This window comes from Choloepus didactylus, chromosome 4 (genome assembly GCF_015220235.1).
Source record: "Choloepus didactylus isolate mChoDid1 chromosome 4, mChoDid1.pri, whole genome shotgun sequence".
NCBI classification, from domain to species: Eukaryota; Metazoa; Chordata; class Mammalia; order Pilosa; family Megalonychidae; genus Choloepus; species Choloepus didactylus.
In genome coordinates, this window is record NC_051310.1 from 147,599,688 (window position 1) to 147,622,473 (window position 22,786).

General features: G+C 39.5%; 1 protein-coding gene across 1 annotated transcript in view; it reads right to left on the reverse strand.

Annotated features, from left to right (window-relative positions):
• FMN1 (formin 1) overlaps positions 1-22,786 on the reverse strand; it is a 423,214-nt gene that overhangs the window by 159,005 nt on the left and 241,423 nt on the right. Inside the window, 2 exon segments of the mRNA XM_037834370.1 lie at positions 6,459-6,547; positions 8,445-8,506. Coding sequence (XP_037690298.1) covers positions 6,459-6,547; positions 8,445-8,506 — 151 coding nt within the window.

The following is a 22,786-nucleotide window of genomic DNA, read 5'->3' on the forward strand; positions in this document are numbered from 1 at the left end:
GTGCCCAAGCTGAATGAGAGTGGGCCTTAATCCAACATGGCTGAAGTCTTTATAAGGAATGGAAATTGTACATGGAGAAGCCACAGGGAGAAACCAGAAGCTAGAAGTCAAAGGAATCCAAAAGAGAGAGAAGAGGATGCTGCCCTGTGCACTGCCATGTGAGGAAAAAGCCAAGGACCAAGGATCACCAGCAGCCAGTCCCAGAACGCCACGGTCTTCGGGGAGAAAGCATCACCTTGCTGACGCCTCAATTTTGGACCTTTCTTAGCTATAAAACTGTGAGCCAATAAATTCCCATCATTTAAGTCAACCCATTGTATGGTATCTGTTTTAGCAGCTGGGAAATGAAAACAGTTTCTGGTACCGGAAAGTGGATTGCTGCTATGACAAATACCTACAAATGTGGGAACAACTTTGGAACTGAGTAATGGGTAGAGACTGGAAGAATTGTGAGGTGCTTGATGGCAAATGCCTAAATTGCTTTGAAGAGATGGTTGGTAGAAATATAGATGTTAAAGGTACTTCTAATGAGGCCTTGGGAGGAAATGATGAATGTGTTATTGGACGTTGGAAGAAAGGTGATCCTTGCTATCAAGTGGCAGTGAACTTGGCAAAATTATGTTCTGATATCAGATTGAAAGTGGAACTTGTAAGAGATGAACATGGGTAATTTAGCTGAGGAGATTTCCAAGCTAAGTGTGGAAGGTGCAGCCTGGTTTCTCCTTGTAGCTGAGAAATGGGATACACAAGAGGAATGGGAGAAGCCGAGAAATAAACTCTTAAGTGTGGAGGATCCAGCAATTGATGATTCTGAGACTAGGGCTAGAAATGGCTCTATCAGGAGCTTTCCTGAGTTTTCGGAAGTGACTCCCCAGAGAATAGGGATCCACGCTGAGGTTTTAACTGAACCACCCTTTGCTAAAGAAGGTGTGGTTGAACATGGATCCTATTAACCATTTCAGTGGATGTCAGGATGGGAAATAGTTTTCCACGCAGGATCTAGGGAAAATCCTACTGTCCGATGGCTTGTACCCCCCGGAACTGCACACAAAGCAAACAAGGTTTTTGTGAAATTTATATGAACAGAAGCAATCACTGGAGGGGACAGAGAAGGGAGGGACTGAAGGAAGAATGACTTCTAGGGAAGAAACATGGAAGCTGAGGTCTGGCACAAAGAGATCTTGGGCCAAGAGAGTAGGCCCATCCTGTGTGCAGAAAGGGCAGCTCTGCCTTGCAGTTGGAGGGGGCAGGCCATCCTCCCCAGCAGTAGGAGGAGATGGGTCTTGCATCATATTATTTGGGGACAGTGCTGCCACCACAAAGCTCAGAGAGGGTAGGGCCTTCATCCCAGTGTTTGGGAAAAGTGTTGCCACTATGGAAGCAGGTGCTTGGAAAAATGGGACTCCCATTCCTTCAGGTCCAGAGGACAAAGAACCAAGCCACAAATAGCTCTCAGACCTTGAGATCTAATGGAGTTTGCCCTGTTGGGTTTAAGACTTATTTGGGACATCTGACCCCCGTTTTCCTTCCAATTTCTCCTCTCTGGAATGGGAATGTTCATCCTATGCCTGTCACACCACTGTATACTGTAGAGATAACTTGTTTTCTAGGTTTTATAGGTCCATTAGACATAGGAATTTTGCCCCAGGATGAACTACATCCATAACCAATTTTGATGACAGTTATTGTTATTGAAATGACTTAAGGCTTTTGGGATGTTGTGGCAGAATTAATGTATTTTGTATGTAGGAAAAACATTTCTTTTAGAGTCCAGATGGTAGATTGTTGGGGATTGAATCATGGCCCCCACAAAAGACATTTTTGGTTCCCAAATCCTGGTCTTACGGGGATGAACCCATTTGTAAATAGCAGCTTTGAAGATATTATTAGTTATGGTATACCCAAATTGAATGTGGAGGGTGGGGGACTTAATCCAATATGGCTAAAGCCCTTATAAGCAAAGGAAATTGGACACAGAGGGAGAAACCACAGGGAGTAGCCATAAGCTGGAAGTCAATGGAACCCAGAAGAGAAAGGAGAAGACACTACCACGTTCACTATGTCAGAGAAAAGCCAAGGACAAGGATCACCAGCAGCCAGTCCTGGGATGCCATTGTCTTTGGGGAGAAAGCATTGCCTTGCTGATGCCTTGATTTTGGACTTCTCCTAGCCTCAAAACTGTAATCCAATAAATTCCTATTGTTTAAGCTAACCTATTGCATGGTATTTGCTGTAGCAGCTGAGAAATCAGTACATTATATTACCTCAGAAAAAGCAAAATTAGGCAGAATTACAAAGCTCTCTAGGATAAAAGCCTAAATGGGATTAGGGCCTGCAGTGGGAAGGCTCTCTGGGGATCTTAAATCTCAGTGTCCTCTGAATGAAACACATAACCAGAGTTGGAGGGGGAAGGGAAGCTCAGGAACTTCATGTTACTTTTCGATCTATTGTAGAGAATGTGCCACTGAAAATTAATGCTAGAGCATCAGTCCCCAAGAATTTCAGTCAGTCCTTTAAACATTATGTGTCAGTTACAGGCTAAGACCTGGCAACAGAATTTCAACTAATATATAACACCCTCTTGGTAACCCAAGAAATAAACAAATGATTACTGAGAAGTGTGATAAGTGGTTTCAGCAACGAAGACTATAATGGGAGTTACGGAAGCTATACAAAGGTCATTTAAGTCAGAGCTCTGGAGGGAGGATGTCAGCCAAGGCTTCCTGGAGCCCTGCGATCCTTGTGGATGACAGGTGTGAGAAATTACACAGTAGAGCCCAGGCAGGTTGAATGACATTTGTGGGACAGGTGAGTAGATGCTAAAGGGGTTTTGGGTTCTAAGAAGAGGAGTTTACATTTTCATAAACAAAAGATGGATGTTAAACAGGAAGTGATACTTCTAGCTTTTTATTTTGGAAAATTACCATGGCAATGGCTGGGCTGATTAGTTGGAGATGGCAGTAGATTTGAGGTTTAGAGACCTATTTGGTGTTGCAGTATTCCAAGAGGGAATGTAAATGAGCCTACAGTATGAGTGAAGAGGAGCAAATGGATGAGAAAGCTGGCAAGGCACTGAGACCCAGAGTAATCAACCCATTCCAGGGGCAGTTGACAAGAGTCTAGGACAGCTTGTGGGTTTCTGACATGGACAGCTGGTAGAATGTAAAGATATGAAATACTGGAGGAACAAATATGGAAAAATATGAGCTTATGTCACCTTTTGTCCAAAAATAGCCAAACAAAGACTTGGGGAAGAACACAATAGCTCCTTTCTCATTTATCTGGGAAAGTACCAGAAGTATAGTTTACCTCAAAGGCTATGAAAGCAAGTGTCTGATAAATATCTTGTTTCTCCAACTGTGTTTTAAACCCTATCTTGAGGGTAAAGATAACAATTCTTTTAAATATCCCCAAGCATAGGCCTTTGGACATCGAGACCTGGTACTAACAAATATTCAAAAGTGATTTCCTTTTGAGCAGGTCTAACTTTATACTCTGGGGTCAGTAATAGAGATGACACAAACTAGGAATCTTTCCCTTCCTTCCCCAATGTAGGCCTGTTTTCCCATGAAGGACTGCTACTTTAGCCTATATATATATATAAGAGAAGTTCTGCGCCTTATGTTGTCTGAGCTACACATCTGCAGCAGCTCCTTGGCTGATAAGAGCAACGATGCAATGTGGCCCATTGTTTTTAAGGGACTGATACTTGTTTTATCATTCCCTAAGCCCCTGAATGGTATTATCTCTGATGTGTCTTTTTAGTGGCAGCTGTGAATACAGCATAATTTCATGTTGAAACCTATATCCTTCCATGAAGGAGTACACTAACAGAGCCTTGTTTTAGCAGGTTAAAGTGCTGTCTTTGTGGGGGGTCCCAAGACAGCTAGCTGTGGGCCCTAGTGGAATATCCAGATGGGCTATGTATGGTGTCCTCACTCCAGGTCATGATGAGCACGTCAGGCCTAACCAAAGCCGGTAGAGCCTTGTCTCACCTCCCAACCAACACAAGGCATGGTGCGAAGAGAGTTGACGGCCATCCCAGGATAGAGTGGCTCTCAAACGTCCTGGTCCCGAGTAGACGATACCTTTGTGGAAAATGGTTTTCTAAATCTGGCACTGGGTTGTAAGAGAGCTGATGAGGTGAGTGATGAGGCCAGCCTCTCCAGCTATAATTTATACAACTGGCACCACAGGACTCTTAGGAAACTGCAATGCTCAGACTATAAATGATTCGCATTTTCCAGTATGTAAAACATGCTTATAGTTCACTCACTTGGAGCTAATGGCAAATAAGCTTCCAGAGAATCAGACTCTGGCATAAATCACACAAGTGCAGCCCTGTGCCAAAGGGACAGGAGCAAAGGTGAAGGATGTCCCTTTTCTGCCTCAATCTCCAGCCACTGAGCCCAAGCACATCACCTCATCAGCACATGAGTCTTCTTTGTTGTCAGTGATGGCGCTGTCTGTTCAGGAAGTCATTACAACAACCACTGATAAACCTTAAACACCCTTTTCTATCCAGATCCTCAGAAGAGACAACAGGAATAATCAGTTGTCTATTAACTACTTGCCACCATTATTTGTATCCTGGTAATTAATCTGGAAAAATAAGGCTAGAAAGGAAACAAAACAAAAGGGAAATGCTTCCAATATCAGAAACACACTATGTCTCCTCCACTCTTCATGTCACTGGGTCTACCGTTCCATAGATAGAGCGGGGACTGGCAAACTACAGCCTGACCAAATCCAGCCTACCACTTATTTTTGTATAGCCTGTGAAATAAAAATAGTGTTTACATTTTTTAATGGTTGGAAAAAAACCAATAGGAGGATATTTCATGACATATGAAAATGATATGAACTTCAAATTTCAGTATTAATAAGTTTTATTGGAACGCAGCCAGGCTCATTTGTTTATATACTGTCTCTGGTTGCTTTTGTACTACAACAGCAAAGTTGGGCACTTACAACTAGGCCTGCAAAGCCTAGAATATATATTATCTGGCCCCCTACAGGAAAAGTTTGCTGACTTCTGGCTTAGAGCAGAATATCATTGCTCAACCTGGCCTGGCTAGCACTACCTAAAATGCTTGATAGGCCCCAATGGCCCCCAAATATCCCCTCCCCTGGCTTTGTCAGTGTCCAAGCATCCAATTATTAGTCACTTCATTATCAGTCATTAGCAGGAATTAATTTATTATACTAGGAAACATGACTTGGTAATGGAACACAGGATCGGTTAGTGGTAGGACTTGGTAAAGGAGGAAGGTTCAAGTTAACTGAACCAAAGGGTAATGGAACCCCATTTGTACTGATTCACAATATTCCTAGGCTTCATGAAATAACTTTGGGGGCTCCTGGTCCATGCTGTATGTCAGAACAACTCACCTAAGGCTCCCAACGCATCACGAAGGTTTGTGAATACATGAGTAAACCTAGATGCTCCCTTCTCCCAGTCATTTGGAGATGCTTTTCTGGGCCTCAGTGTCCAGATATCCACTGGGAGTGGGTCAGTTCTAGAGGACCCAAGGGCAAGGTGTGAAGGTTTCAGCACAATCCATATAACCTCGATTGCCTCTAGGACTGACTCATTACTTAGAAGCTGCTTTCTTTGTTTTGTACCCCCTTGCCTCATCTCCAAGCAGAGAGAGGGAGCCTGAATTGGACCTGAAGCATTCAAGGCAGCACCAGGCAAAAGAGCCCTGGGTCCACTCTGGACCCATCCTGCATTCTCATTGAGTCCTGGGCCCTGAGAAGCTGAATGGGGACCCAGGGCTTCAGAACCCCAGAAGTTTATCTGTGGTTTGCAGACCACAGGGAACCCAGCTAAGGACAAGAATCACTCAGACACAAGGGTTTCTGGATTTCCGAAGGATATGGAATGACACCCCAAACCACAGAGGAAATGAATCTAGATAGTGAATGGGGAGAAGAACAAGCACATGCAAAGCAAGGGTGAGAGATTTGCAGCTAAGTGGGGCAGAGCAGGTGGAAGAATTTGGGAGAGAGCTGGCACATTCAGGCTACACTTACTGGATATGACATTTAGGAAAATCAATTTGAATTCTGTTACTCTGACGTCATCTTTTTAACTGCATCAGCAGAACCTTAAACAGAGCAATGCCTCTTCCTTCCTTGGTTACCCTTTTGGCCAAAATGTTTAGTCTAGGAGGAATTAACAAGATGCTAGAACAAGAAAGAGGAGTCATGAGGGGTTGGGGGAAGGGGATGAGATACTGTATCCAGCAGCACAAATCTCAGTGCTGCTTTTCCCGGCAGCCGAGTCATTCCACTGTGTGCAATAGGTCAGGGGAATGACGGTGCTGTGACTTAGCTCACTGAACAATTTAAGTTTCATTATTCAGAGCTGGGAGGCAGGGACTGCAATTCTCTTTTGGTCTAAAAAAAATACTGAAAAAAAAAAGAAAAAAAAAAAGGTGTTAGAGTGTCCTTACTGTTCAGGTTTATCCAGCAGCTTCAATTCTTCTTCTTTGGATGTCTCATAATACTTTCTTATTTTACCCAATTCTTCCCCTTGGGATCTCTGTGTTGAGATAGAGCAACAAAAAATAAAGGAGCAATGAGAATCTTTCCACAGCAGTGGATCTCAAAGTGTGGTCCCTGGACCAGCAGCACCAGCATCACCTGTCACTTGTCATAAAAACCTCAGCATTACTTGTTAGAAGTGCAAATCATTACCCCTCCCCAGATACAAGAAACTCCAGGGATGGGGCATGGCAAGCTCTCCAGGTGATTCCAATGCATGCTGAAGTTTGAGAATCACTGGAATAGTGCAAATGGTCATAACAAGTGACCTCTGCTGGACACAGAAGCCAGGACGTCTGATGCTACCTTTGAATTTCCTGTCTGCTCCCCTGTAAGCAGATGCGGGGCAATCGGTCTTTGGCTTTCACTTCCCTACCCTCAGAACAACCCTCCGAACTTATGCAGGCCCCTGACTCTTATTTCTAGTCACCATCTTCCTTTTCTCTGGATTTCTTAATTACTTATTGTACCATTTATTTTTTTATTTAATCACTTCCTCAATTTTTCCAACTATTTCAGTGGTTTGCAGCTTACCTCCACTGTGAGCTAACATATACTGACCATGTGCACGATGCTGAGCTCATGGTAGAGACAAAAAAAACATCTAGATGGTACTTTGCCTTTAACAGAGTTCTTTAAAATCTTAATGACTCATTGTCATTTTAGAGATGAGTCCACTGGGGCTTCCACTACATAACTGGTAAATCTTTCTTTCTCCTACTATACAATGTGGTCCTTTTGGTCTGCAATAAATGCATGATTAGTTCCCAATGGCATGATATTTGAGTGCCTTCTTGTCTATTAACAGAAACCTAACTGATGGAAACATGAAAAGTTCCCATCTTGACATACTAAATAAATCCTGATATATATATATAAAGGATGTGAAAATGACTAGGGAATTGCAATTGCACTAGGCCTGGAGTTTTAGACTATGGAAATTTTCTATAAGAGATTTAAAGTTCCAGGGAGTATTGAAATGAATCATTTTTTGAGCCAGGTGACCATAGAATACTATAACCCCCCAAGCAACTTCCTAGGAAATACCCTTACTTAAGTAGAAGAGGATCTGTTTTTAATCCATGTTTCCTCCCCCTAACAGAGTTAGTATACCAGATCATCTAGCAAGTGTGGGAATTCTGACTCTCCTATGTCATCTTCTCAAGAGAACATGCTGATTCTGCTGGTTGTTTCCACATATAACCCAAATCAAAAGACCTTATTTGTGTACCGTGCCATTTACTTTTCAAAATACAGTGCTACTGATACTACTTTATACACTGAAGTCTCATTTAACACCAAAAAATAAAGGAGAGTCTCTTATAACCCCCATTGCACTGGTGATCAAACAGGTTTAGGGGGTTTAAATAATGACCCAAGGTCATTGAGTACTCAGTAGTAGAGCTGGACCTCAAACCTATGACTGTCTCCCTCTAAATCTCAAATACATACTCACTCTCCTACTGCTTTCCATGTTAGACATCATCAGCTCATTTGGATTTAGAGCAATCTTCTTTAGAGCTAATCTTAGCACTCCCATTCCTAAAGGAAGGAAGATACTGGTATATACTGACATTAAGCGGGTAGCTTAACTTCACTCTGATAGCAAGAGACAGGACTGGGTTCCATGGCATAAAAGTGAACTACCCTCTCCTGCAGTTGTGCAACAAGATCTACCAACCCAGATACCATCATGGGAGTAAGGAACCCAGTGCTTTCTTCATGTCCACTCATTCAAGCTTGGATTTCTGTGCCTGAATCTCTTCTACACAATGTCAAAATCCATAGCACCAAAGAACATGGATGTTTCAGTAAATTTTAAGACCTTAACATTATTTAGTAAGTAAAGATATGAAAACATGGAATCTTCTACTCAGCATGTCTTTGACACTCACGTTTTCATATAACGCCGCCAGCGTCTCCAGGTCGACCACAGAGTCATCTACGTTGTAGATGGCTGTCGAGCATTCAAGAAGAAAAAGAAAAAAAGGATAAGGGATTTGATTATCCTCTGCACCAACCATTCCTCCAGGTCCAGCTTCCAAGAGATAAAATATCAAATTTTTTACGCAAGTTGTGCCTTTCAGCATGCTCCTGCTCTCGTTCCTTTTGCACTGGGGGTCCCCAAATGAAAGGAACCAAGATGGCTCCTATTGCCAACCTGAGCCTTGGCCCTGCCTTGTTCAATTCCTCAAACTCTGGGTCCTTTCTGCAGTTTAATTTAGGCTCCACAGGAGAAGTGTTTGTGCTTTAAAACCAAATCAGTTTGTGGGTTTGAAACACAATTCTAAATCTTTCTTCCCGGCTGGTAATTGAAGAGATTTAGTGCCTAATGCACCAGAACTGACTCTTGCCCATTACCAGGAAGAGAGAGAGAGAAAAAAAAAGACAGTGTTAGCAAATTAAATGAATTCAGGCATGTGATTTCAAGCACCTTTCCAGGGCCACTACAAAAACATCTTGTTTGGATTAAATAGACAAGAAAAAGCAACTGCATCAATGGCAAATCAAGATTATAGAAACTGCCCATGAACCAGTCTTAAGGCAACTTCTCATTCGCAGGGTTTTATTAGGAGTCTTCTTGTTGTGCTGTATCTTAAATAAGCCATTTAGCTGTTAATTAATATGCTTATGATTTCATTGAGGAAGATTACTTCTGATCTATACTGGGGCCCAAACACTGGGATTTTAAAGCCTTAATGGATTTGGTTATCAAAGATGCTTGAAATGGGCAAGCTCCACATCTTTAAATAATTATTCAAAACTAATAAGGTTTGTTTCCTCAACCCTACCTCCCTTTCCCTGACTTAACATTGTGAAATTAACCAGCATGCTAGTAAATTTTCTCCATGGCAGGCTAATTAATTTTATTAAATCAACCAGTGATACTTAGAATGCCTTAAAATTTTGCTCGTCAACCATTACTCTGTTCTTTGGCATTACACCACAGTTTTTAGAGAAGTTACAGATCAAGGCAGGCTGTTTTTGAATTGTTTTGTTTCTTCTGTACTTTAGGATCCTATGAGCCCTTTCATGTAATTTTAACAAAGTTAATTAACTGCACTAAGATCATGCTCATCATGATTACAATGCTGAGAAATGTACTTAAAATTCCTTCACAGACTACCTTCTCTAATGGGAATTAATCAGCAAGCTATTCCTATATATGCATGGTTGTGAGGAAAGAAGAGGTTAATGCACTAAGGACAAAGTAAGTTGTCTCAGATTCCATCAAGACTAAAGGAAAACTATACTTCCAAGACGGCCAATATGAAACCACTACATAAATACTAAAAATAAGTTTGAAGAAAGAGTGAAAGAATTTACCCTCCCAGGACTGTTATTTTATGTGTGCAGATAATATGAGCTCACTGATTTATCAGGTAGACCATGTATTTTTAAACTTCTGGTGCTTTAAAAAAATTAAAATCAGAACAAAACAAGGAGGAACAATTTGTTTTATGAAAATACCAACATTTTCCTACAAAAATTAGCCAACATGAATGCAATAAACTAAGGTAAAATTCTAAAACTAATTTATCAGAAATACTCACATCTAAACTAATCACACATTGTCAGTTCAACATCTGAACACAAGCTTATGATATAATCAAGTAATCTGAACTAATGCAAAAGAGAATGATTTGTAGATTTAGTTTCCCACTAAGTAAATATCTGGTTTTAAAAAGTTAATCAGTCTGGGTCTCAGATACAGTTTAACAGGTCATCCCCTTGCCCTCTGGTGTGCTAGGTAGCAGAAAAGAAAGCATCAAGAAAGGATGGGACTGGAGCACAAGCATGGATTTGGAGACATTTATTCATCCATTCACACATCCATCCCTTGAATAAATATTTGCTGAATGTATACTAGGGCCCAGAAACCGTGGATACAGAAGTGTAGAAGAGGGCCAAAGTACTTGATCTCAGGGAATTTATATTCAGGCTTGGAAGACAGAAAGTAAACAAATACATTTCAGATAATGATACACTATGAAGATTAAAATAGAGAAACAGGCAACATTAGATAGAGTGATCAAGGACAGCTTCTTTGAAGAGGTGACATTTAAGCTGAGACATGAAGAGGTCAGCTCTGTGAAGATCTGGGAGAAGAAGAATATTTCAGGAGGTAAATGCAAGAAGAAGGGTCTTTTTCTAATGAAGGAACAAGCTCAGTGTTCAGGGCACAGAAAAAGGCCAAGATGGCTATTACGGAAAGAGCAAAGAGGAAGGGAGTGTAAGGAAGTCCTCGGTAGAATGCCAAATCACTAATTTACTTGCCATGTGATCCTGGCAGGTTAAATTGTCCAAGCCACAGTATATCTGTAAAATGGGGATAATACATTTACAGGAAGTACTAAGTGAGATAGTATGTACAGCACATGGAATATGGTATGAACTCAACATGGTACCTATGAATTATGACTACTATGATTTAAAAAATACACATTGTTAATATGTTTGTTAATGCTCATTAATGCCTTATCTCCTTTAACATCTGGAAAGAGAGACAGACAGACTGCAACTACTGAGTAATTTGTGCTAACAATGCAACTTTCTAGAATTATTGAGTGTTTCATATAGGAGCAGTTCTACCAGACCCTTTCCATCCTTTGAGCCCTGCTCAAGGCCCACCTTCAGGAAGCATTATTAATAGGAAAGGTACATACACAAAAAACTCTAGTGACAAAAAGGGATATATCAAATGTCCTAAGGGAACCACAACAAACTTCTGGGTCCAATGAGAAAGTACCTCTGATTTCAGTCTTTCCCACCAATCCATTCTTCACTGTGCCACCAAAGTTATTTTTTGTTTTGAAGGTGGGTCTCAAAGTTTTACTTTGCTGTTTAAAACACCTTAAATACGGAATGAGGTCTAAATTCCTTGGCCTGGTTTTTAAGTCCATTCCTTGCCTGGCTCCAATCTACATTTTCCCTCTCATCTCCTACCACCTCCCTGATGCACTCTGTGCTTGAGCCACATTGTGCAACTCCCCGTTCCTCCCTTCCCAGATATCATCCTCCAAGGCCCAGGTCAAAGGTTTCCTTACAGGGCACGCCTTGTCCTGGAGATCATTAAGTCCTTGCTCTTTTCTTCTGCCATGACACCTCACTCATATTTGCATGTGGCGAGGACAGTATATTTTAAGAACCTGTATTACAGCATGCTGCATAACAGTCTCCTCCCCCAACTAGCCTGTGACAGCCTTGTAGTCAGGGATTGTTTCTTTAACAACTTGATTAACTCTAGTACCTAGTATAGCACCTGGTGTGTAAATAGGCATAAAATAAATAAATATGGATAGGACAGATACCATAGGAGTTCCAAAGAGCAAGTCCTTCAGGAAAAGTTTCTTTGAAAAAAGACAACATGACATTTTGAGAAACAGAACATGAGGACTTTAAAGGGGGATAATAATTTGACAGACGAAAATATATTACTGAATTAAAGTACTTCCCCTCTCCCCTAGCTTTCCCCTGTTAAAGAAACCAAGGTTTATCAATAGAGCAGAATAGCTTTTCCCCACCCCACACTCAATATAGCCCAGTTTGCCTGAATATTACATATCAAAAAATTATTAAGTATAACAAATGAATTTTCTTGTTTTAAGGAATGAATAAGGAAAATATCTTCACTTTCATTCTTATCTTCAAAAACATTTTAAAAATAGAAAATCATATTAGGAAAAAAAGGTTAAGAGTAAAAGGCAGATACCTGAAACTCCATTTATAAATTTCCATTAAGTATAACAAACTTATTCCAAGCAACAGCAATTTGTCAATTTACAATGAGTGCTGGTGAACATCGACTGGAAGGATGTAAAACTTTCCAAGAGGAAGAAGTTGATGCAAAAGGCTAATGGAACCTTCAGGCAAGGAAGGTAGTTCGTCTATGGCTTGAAGAGAGAATTGAGAGATCTAGAGAGATAAGGCTCCAAGCACAGTTTGGGGCATGATCTAACAGAATTTTGAATGCCATGATGAAAATTTAAAATGCATTTGATTTACGGTAGAGAGCCATTGAGGAGTTTTGAGTAGAAAATAGAGTTATTTTACATATGACAGGACAAAACTTGGAAAGACCCAGTTTGGAACCTGTTGCAATAGACAAGAGGTAGCAAAGGAGAAGAGTGTGGACAGAAAAGATAGGACAGAGAAGACACTATATAGCACTATTTAAGTGACATCACTAGTTCTGGGGACTGAGGAAACTGGAGTGTAAAATCACTCTGAGATTTTAAGCCTAGATTTGGGAGAAGAGCTATGTGCCATCCATAGAAAAAGGCAATGGGGCTTAAGAGTCCCCAGGCAGATTGAGAATATCTTCTTGACCAAAAGGGGGATGCAAAATGAGACGAAATACTTTCAGTGGCTGAGAGATTTCAAGTGGAGTCGAGGGGTCACTCTGGTGGACATTCTCATGCACTATATAGATAACACTTTTTAGGTTTTAATGTATTGGAATAGCTAGAAGCAAATACCTGAAACTACCAAACTCCTGCCCAGTAGTCTGGACTCCTGAAGATGATTGTATAGTAATGTAGATTACAAGGGGTGACAGTGTGATTGTGAAAACCTTGTGGATCACACTCCCTTTGTCTAGTGTGTGGATGGATGGGTAGAAAATTGGGGACAAAAACTAAATGACAAATAGGGTGGGATGGGGGGATGATTTAGGTGTTCTTTTTTTACTTTCATTTTTATTCTTATTCTGATTCTTTCTGATGTAAGGAAAATGTTCAGAAATAGATTGTGGTGATGAATGCATAAATATATGATCGTACTGTGAACAACTGATTGTATACCATGGATGATTGTATGGTATGTGAATATATTTCAGTAACACTGAATTAAAAAAAAAAAAAAAAAAAAAAAGAGTCCCCAGGCAGTAGGTTTTAAGAGCTCCCAGGGCCCGGGAGAGGAATGGGGTAGAATAGAAGAAAAGGACTGATGAAGGAAGAGGCAAACAGATTAATTTAAGGCAAATGCTAAGTATTCTATTGAGATTTACCCTCTTCTATATAAGGATATTAAAGATGAAAAATAAAAATAAAGATCAGAGACAGAAGAAGCAAATATCAAGAGATCATCTGATTGAACCCAACTATTTAAGGAAATTAAATTGTTTCTGTTATTTCCACTCTACAGAGTGGCCAAGGAAGGTTTGGTTTTTGGATCAAAGTTCTGAAAGGTAAAAAATCATAAGTCCCAGGTCTCCTAGCAAAGTTGTCTTGCATGTACATAATTCTGCCTTCTATTCCCCAAGTACAGGTTAAGTTCCTAAGGAGTCAGAGCACTATACTTGATAATTCTTTCTATTCCCCAAATACTGACATTGTATTAGAGAATCAATAAATGATCTCTGATTAGATCATTCTTGACACTTAGTATTAAACTTATAAGCTATTACATAAGTCCATTTCATTAATTAACTGATGATTATAGTACAAAAAGAAATCATTCTTTGATTAAAATATTTTCAGCATTTCCTAGGATCAGACAGCCACAGTCATTTTATACTTTTAAACACACACACACACACACACACACACTCTCTCTCACACACAGACACAGACACACACCTTTTATCTTTTAAACTGAGTAAACAAAAACTGGCCTACACAATTCTACAGCAAGCCTCCAAGCCCTGATACAGTAACTCCAAGTAATTCCAGCTTTCATTCCCATCTGTATCGGGCTCATTATAGGAACACTCCTGCAGATGGTGTCAGAAAGGTGAAGTGTCAAATCCACAAAGGGGAGACCCCAACAACTCATTGCTACTGCAATATCAATCATTGCTGGTGGTTTTTACTTTTATCTCCCTCTCTCCTTAGTTGTCCCCGCTCACACTGTCAGTTCAGTTAGAATATTTCACCTACACCTCACAATATGTCGAAAGGAAGTAGACACACGCTGTGAAAAGCTGGTAATTTTATTGGGTTCCTTTACCTTTAAAAATCTGTTACTTGGTCAAGTCTGGTTTCTGGGCTCCTTTTTTGCAGGGAAATTGAGGCAAACATTTTTATGTGGTCCTTTGGTGCCTGCTCTGTACTACAAGAATTATATAACAAGGAACATTAGAGTAGTGTTTTGCCCATTAAGATATAATAACCGTCAGCAGGGACAAAAAGCAGATCAGTATCACAAATTCAAACTAACAGGCGCACATAAAAACTATGTGTCTGCTTGCACATGCACAGGGTCAGGGTCTTAGACAATAGGTAAATTCCCTCTCCAGCATAAGACCAGGGTAAGTAGAAAGAGCATGCAGGAATGTACTCGGCCCTCCAGCCATTTTTTTTTTTTTTTTTTTTTTTAACCCTTAACACATTTCTATCCCCAAGTACACCACGTCCAAATAAACAAAGTATGACTGAATTTGCTGTTTGAAGGACTTCTAATTAGTACAAAACATGCAGAATTATTTAAGGGAGCTGCTCATTTTGATTGAGGGAGCACCTTTGCTCAAGAAATGCATGGGACATAGGGATAGGAAAGGCACACTCAGCCTACTAAAGTAGCAAAAATCAATCTGGTCACACCTGGTGTGCAAGATGTCACAGACAGAATTGAGTTGGCTCACCAGGCTTTGACTAATGTTGATTTTAAGAAAAACCCCCATGTAGCCTGTTGGATTTCCTTACATAGCTGACATGATACCTTGGCACAAAATGCGGGTCTAATGATTATTTTCCAGTTGACTGGGTTTATTCCTAGTTCATGAAAGCAAAGAGTAATAGGATCATTTTTCTCTATTAGTAGAAATAATTTTGTAAATAATGTTAATTTCTAAATAACCAAATGTACAAATTTCACTGTAGTGCCCAAATTACTGATTTTTTTTTTTTGGGGGGGGGGGTCTTGATAAAAACCCTATTTAGAAAGAAAAGAGAATGGAATGGGGAAAACAACATAGAAGTAACTTGGTTTTAAAAAAAACTCCCATATAACCTTCCCCTACTGGCCACTACGATCTACCTTCAATCTGCACTGGGCACACCTGTGCACACACACATGCACATGTCCTAGCTCTGTGTGTGTCTGAATGAAATGCTGAAGGGCAGCAATTTTAAGGTAGCTTAAAGGAATCTCTGACCACTGCCTCACAGGGGAAGGAAAGCAAGCAGACCTTACTAGGGTTTAATTCCTGATAATTAATAGTTGGCATTTATAAGGCGTTTCCTCTGTGCCAGGCATCTTTCTAAATGTTTGATATTCAGCCATATGACACGGGTGCTATTGTTCCTGGTTTTACAGATGATGAAACTAAGGCACAGAGTCACGCAGCTTGATTTCCCAAGTTCACTTCCTTAATGATCACACTCTCCTCCAATGCAGCAGGAATTTACTGAACTGACATTCTACTTCTTTATAAGTGTTAGGTTATAAATAATCACTCCACCAATTCCTCACCACCTTAAAAAAATCAACAAACTGTCTAATAAGCTTACTACCTGCAAGTATCCACATAGAAACCTTGGCCTTGAAACAGCATCACGTACATTTAATCAATTAATCAGCAGTTTCTGAATGGGAACCACATACAGCTCATGTTATAAAAATTTTATTTGAGTACTGTACACATCCATAACTCCATTATCTAATCATTGCTAATGCTTAATTCATTTCTAATATGCTAGTCCAACATATGTAATAAAATGATCAAACACCAATCTTTGCTAATTATTTGCAGTTATCCAAAATAATAGGAATCATAGCTGAAGCCTTAGCAAAAAGAATTTCTAAAAAAAAAAACCTGGAACTTGGAAAGGCTTTATCAAGAATAAAAAGAAAAGAAAATCTATATTAATAGAAAGTCTAATTTTCTTGGAAGGATAGTAATAATTGCAATTTTATACTGCACACCAGAATTAACTGAAAAGGGAAGCGAAAAGTGAAAAGACACAAACAAAACACACTTTCAGACACACAAAGAATAAAAAATATCAAGGGAATATATTTTATAATTTTATCTATGTTACTACATGCCCATTGGGCATTATACTTTGTCAAGAACTTAATTTGGCCCTAATGGAATAGGAAGCAAGTGTAAATGACACATTAAGCAGGCGCTGGCTGGGAGGCAGAAGACAATCACAAAAGGGACAAAAATAGATTTTCTAATCTATTCCCAAAATCCAAAATCAATCTATAAAGCAAAAACCCCAACTCCTGTGTAAGTCCAGGCATGTACTATGCCTGAAGGTGCCCAAGGTACCATTTTATAGGTGCAATTAAAATTGTCCATGGTTCAAACCTCAAAGAAGTCACACAGCATAGAATTCGCCAAGCTTCCCCTCCTAGATCCCCTCCAGCCTCCGTATAGGGCAGTGGAATGAGAAACAGTTTGGGTTAAGCTGCCTCTGTTCTTCCATTAGTTCTGGTTCTTTTAAGCCTAAATTACATTCCAGGCAGATTGGATGGTCTCGACCAGTTGCCTGAAGGTAAAATACAAAGAAAAGCCACCCTCTGCTTTCTGGACTCGGCTCTGAGAGTGAAGGAATGTGTAGTGGTGGTTTAGAAAGAGATGGGTGGGATTCCTGCCGTTCAGGTGTTTTAGACTCAGTGGGAAGGAAAGGAGGGTGGAAAAGCAAAGGGAGGTAGAACTACTATTTATATTTACCTAAAAATTTAAGGAGCTGTGCCCTGACAGTAACTTAATATTGACACCGGCCTTCGTTTAGTCAAATGCCAGAAGTCAGAACACGTCACCTTTGGCGGGTAAGCTCCTTCATACGTGGCATCCTCGCTTTTTTGTTTGCTTTTGACATATTGCAGGGTTTTTTGGTGCCCAGTAACATGAATTTTTCTGATTATAAAATCTGGTTTTAATTAAACTAAACTTCACAAATTAAGCAAGTTGGCTTCAAAGGATTCCTGCAGAGAAACCCCAGATTGAAGATAATATGTGAAAAATAAGAAAATGGCAGAGCTGACACTTTCTGTTGCTAGTACAGGCTCTCCATCAGGTATGGAATGAGGTAAAAACAAAGATTGCATAATCAGATTTTCCAAGAATTTGGAATAATTCCAAATTATTCCAAGAATTTGGAATAATTCCAAAAATAATAGAATTTATCAAGAAGACTGTTTGAAATGTGGATATATATCCATTATTGTTAATAAACAATGAGTCTTTCACTATTTGTATATTAAGCCTCGAGAATCCAAAATGTCAAAAATTAGCAGACATTTAAAATTATCATTAATCCAGTTTTAATTTGGTTTTTGCATATGTTTTATAATGTACATGCTAGCTCTGTAGTATATGTATATAATTCATGTATTTTAGAAAACATACATTGAGGTACATGCTTTAAAACATTTTTTCTGATAGGGGTACACGACAAAAAAATTGGAGAGTACAGATTCTTCTAGGGTATGGTAAGACTGTTCCTCAGGAAAGTCCTAGACAAAGATCTCTGGTTAAACTCATTATGTTCTAGACAGCTAGCATAAACCCTGACATAGATTTCTGGAAATCATCAAGGCAAAGGCAGCAAGGTCCAGCAGGCATTCTCAGACCTGGGAGACTGGGTTTAAGACTCTGGAGATGTAACTGATTGGTATCCCTTTCTCAGATTTTGACTTGAGATTCCCCAACAGAAAGTCTTTGATGCAACTGAACTCCCAAATAGATTCTGAACTAGTAGGAACTAAACCAAAAAATGTTTTACTTTGATCTTAGGTTAACTATTATAAATATGAGTTCCGAGTATATGGGAAATTCCAGGAAGTTTCTGGCACCTAGTCTGTTGCAGTGCAAATGGAAGTTTATATCAAATGCAGTCAACAGCAATTTTCTATTTCTCCCAGGGAAAGAATAAGAGGAAGTCGCTAACGTAGACTGAAAACACTAATTTGCAATCATGTAGGCAGTTACAGGGTTCAAGGATGTCAAAATGCCTTTTAATATAAGCCATCCCATTTCACCAGACGGAAAACCATCAGGAAGTAAACTACTTATTCAGAATCTCTCCTGGACCAAATGAAAGAGCTGTGGATATTATGCTCAGCCTCATGAAACCATCCTTCCTCCACAACCAAGGTCTTTGGTCATGCAGTGCTTTAAACTCCTCTCAGCATAGGGATTTGGCTTTCTCCCACAAGATGTTATACACCATTTTGGATAGAGATAAAAGGAAAAAGAAGGTTACTTTTATAGAGATCTGATATCTCTAACCTAGCCCTATCAATTTAGCACCAGACCAGAATTTTCAGATGTTTATTGAATACTTTAGTTTAAAATGTCTCCAGTCATCTCACACTCAAATCATCAAAAACAGAGCTTATCTGTCCACTTTTACCCCTACTTCTCCCCCTATACTTCTTATTTCAATTCTTGGAATCATTCTATCTAAAGCCAGAAACCCAAGGTACATCCAAGATTTCTCCTTCACTCATCACATCTGATGTGATCAATTCTATCAATTCTCTCTCCAAATAATCCTTGCATGGGCCTCTTCCTCTATGGTTCTATGCATGTGGCTTAGTTCTGGCCCCCATCATTGATCATCTGGATTATTACAATGGCTTTCTATTAGATGTATCTTCCTTCAGTCCTATTGCATTTACCATTCAATAAACACTTGTTGAGCATCACCTACATGGCAGGCACAAATGCAAGGTGCTGGGGATATAGTCAGCAATCTCCCTCTTGGAGCTTATATTCCGGTGGTAGAGATAAAGTAGATGAACAATAAAATAATAAGTGCTATGAAGAAAATTAACAGAGAATTAACTTAGGGACCCTCTCCCTTTGAGTTGAAACCTAGAACAAGTAAAGGAGCTATCTAACAAAGCGCAGGGTAGAGAAGTATTTCAAACAGAGGGAATAGCACATTCAAAGACATGGGAGAAGGAAAGAGTTCGGGCTTTTTTTAAGGATTCAAAGACCACTGAGGCTAGAGTATAGTGACAGGGGAAGCAAGGAGGGCAAAGTGAAATAGGAGATACAGGCTGTGGCTAGAGCATGCAAGAGTTTGGAGGTCAATTGTTGCCCCACACTATAGCCTGAGAGATATTTCTGCACTCAAAACCAGATCACAGCACTTCCCTCATACATATCTTCTCCCTGTTATTTATGGGATAATGTCCAAATTTCTTGCCATGATATCCAGGGCTTTTCCTGGTCTTGATGCCACTTATGTTTCTAGCTTTGTGTCCTGAAACCACCCACAATTATATGCAATCCATATATTCTATCTGTGCCCATCTTTCATGTGCCTTCTTTCACGATCCTTTCTCAACTGGAAAAGCTCCTTCTATGTGGTGACCACTGTCCTATCCTCTTAAGGATGGAGTTTATCTTATGTCTTATGACCTCTGTGAAGATCTTTGCAGAATCTACGGGAAGAGGCAAGACGTTGTTCTCTCTTACTCCATATCCATCTTTACTGTGACTTTGGGCTGCCTGTACATCTCTAACACCATCATCTGAGTTCTAGAGAAGATTAGAGACTGGAGCTTATGCGTTGTTTTGGTCATGATGCCTGATACAGAGTGGGCATTGATATATATTTATTGAATGAATGAATGAAGTAGAGGTAGTTTTACCCAAATGCACTAGAATGGAATACATGACTTTTTTCTGATTCTTTTTAATCTAAGGTTTAGTCTATTTTTTAAATCAAATTATATTCAACAAATACTTATTGTGACTTTTACATATGACACATTAACCCAATTAGCTGTAAATAGTGCTTAATTATCAATAGCAGAGAAAATCTATAGCAAAGAAATGACACATGGCATAAGAGAACCAACACTGGCTCTGCCTCATTATCTGTGAAACCTTGAGGTATAGAGCTCCAGAATTCCATTTCCAGAAGGTAAATTGTAGCAGTGCATAGCGGGGCAATAGAGAAATGTCCACCTTACATATGAGGAAAATGAAGTTGCTATTTAAGAGTTAAACCAGGAAAGGCAAGATTATATATTTGTGGGATATAACTGTTTATTGTAATTCCAAAAACTGCTATCAGGATAATCAAAGTATAATCTCAGCAAGCCATGACTAAAATGTACCCATGATTTAGAACACTGGAATGCTTGATGTGCTCTAGGATGCTTGTGCAGTAGATACTTTTCTTCCTACTAACTTAGTATGCTACCAGAGAATCAAGTGTTTTGTTTCCAAACCTGATTATGCCTATTTCTCTGTATTCATGTCTTCAGCTTTTCATCTCTTCATTTCTTCATTAAAATAAAACAATTTATTGAGTAACTACTATGTAGGTAGCATTCTGCTGGGATTCAGTGATAGAACTGACATTTTAGTGGGAGAGAACGGCATAAGCAAATATATAATGTCAAATAGAGAGAAATGATATGAAGAAAAACCTAAACATATCTGGTAAACATTTTAGTCACATGAAAGAAACGTTCTTTATAAATGCACTAGCTCTCTGGCTTAAACACTGGCTCACTCTGAGTTTGGAAAGTGTAAATTAGTGCTTTTGTCTCTGTGCACTGACAAAGATGAATATATGATCAGAGAGCTGAAGAACTGCCTCTGAATTGTGATGATTTCACCAGGGTTGATATTCTGTGAGAGAGCTGCCAGCTGGCCTCCCCCCATCCCATCTCTCTGCAGCCTCCTTCACGTTAATGTTTACGTCTTAGGCCAACGTCAGCACAGGGAGCCCTTTCACCTGGATGGCAACATGAGGCCAAGTGCATTCCACTCACGAGTAGACACAGATTCAGAATGAAATATAACTGACACAGCTCAGGGCTACTAAGTGACCTTCAGATGCCAATGCCAGTCAAACCATTCCAAAAGAAGATTAAGCTCTGGGTGTATTGCCATATTCATCTGGAATGCATTACTCAATGAAGAAATGGAATGGAGATGAGTTTTAGAACTTAGGAAACTTTCTAGGTGGAGAATGGAGGTGCTTGAGGCAGGAAAAAGAACTAAAGTGGAGCCCACAGTCCTAGAAGTTTATGATGCTACAACTGACGTTTTCAATGCCGACACGAAAGTTCACTTCTTCTAGCAAGCACAGTCTTGGCCAGAGGAGAATATTGGAAAAGGTCTGAGTGAACTAATTTCTTACTCAATTCACAATGAACATTCAATCCAACAAGACCGGAATGTCATGGGGAGGTTTATGGTCCTGATTTGGTTACTGTAATGTCACCCAGCTGGTTACTCTTATCCATGTGGCAGTCTACCATACGGCAGTAGGACATGCCTAAAAAGAACTGAATAAACTCTAAAGGGAAGCTACCACTGTGAAGACTCATGTCTGTGGTGTTACCTGTCTGGGTGATGACATTAAACACCCTTGTGTTTCATCAGGCTTGTGAAGAATACTGTCTAGGACAAAAATCTGCCACTAGGCCCAAGAATCCTTTTCTAATTTCAATGACTGCATCAAAAAAGTGAATATCCTCACCAAAAGATTGTAAATTCTCCTGCCTCGATTTTTGTTTTGGTCTTTCTTTCTAATTTTTCATTTGTTCTACCACCACATTCTCCTGGTTTGAATTTACCATAAACTCAGTTCTTCTGTAGAAGATCTAACACTAGATTTATTTGGGTTGACCTTTCACCAAACTTAGATCAACTTCCAAGAAGACTCAGTTCTATTATTAAGCTTAAATATGAAAATAGACCAGTTTATTTGAATACTTTGTGACTATCATCTAATTTAGGATATTTTTTAGTTTGTAGGGAATTTGTAATGCTTTAACCCAGCAAAATTTTAAGTCCCCAAGAAAATCCTCTGTGAGGAAAAGTAGTGTGTTAAAGTATCTTAAGTGTCTTTTAGTTCTGGACCTATGGGAGTCTTCTGCTCTGTACCAGAGTAAAATAACTTTGAGGCAACACACACTGAAACCTAAAGGGCAGGGTGGTTTCTGAGGCAACACAGACTGAAACCTAAAGGGCAGGGTGGTTTCAGAATTTCTCCAGTTAAACCCATGTTAAATTCTACTGAAACAATCTAAAAGAGATTATATTACAAATCAGAACATATTATAAGTGAAAGTGAAAAAAAGACATTCAACTGATTACTGAGAAAGGGAAATTTGTTTTCGTGTAAGATACAAATTTCAAAAAGGGAAGATAGCTTATGGCTCATTTTTCAAGAGACTAAGAAAAATATATGCAAGTAAAATTTCCTCTTTTTAAATGCTTTACATTTAAAATTAAGCCAAATATAACCAAGTAGATAAAGTCTCATTTGAAAAAACAAATAGATTAAGAGACAATGACATAACCAAATGA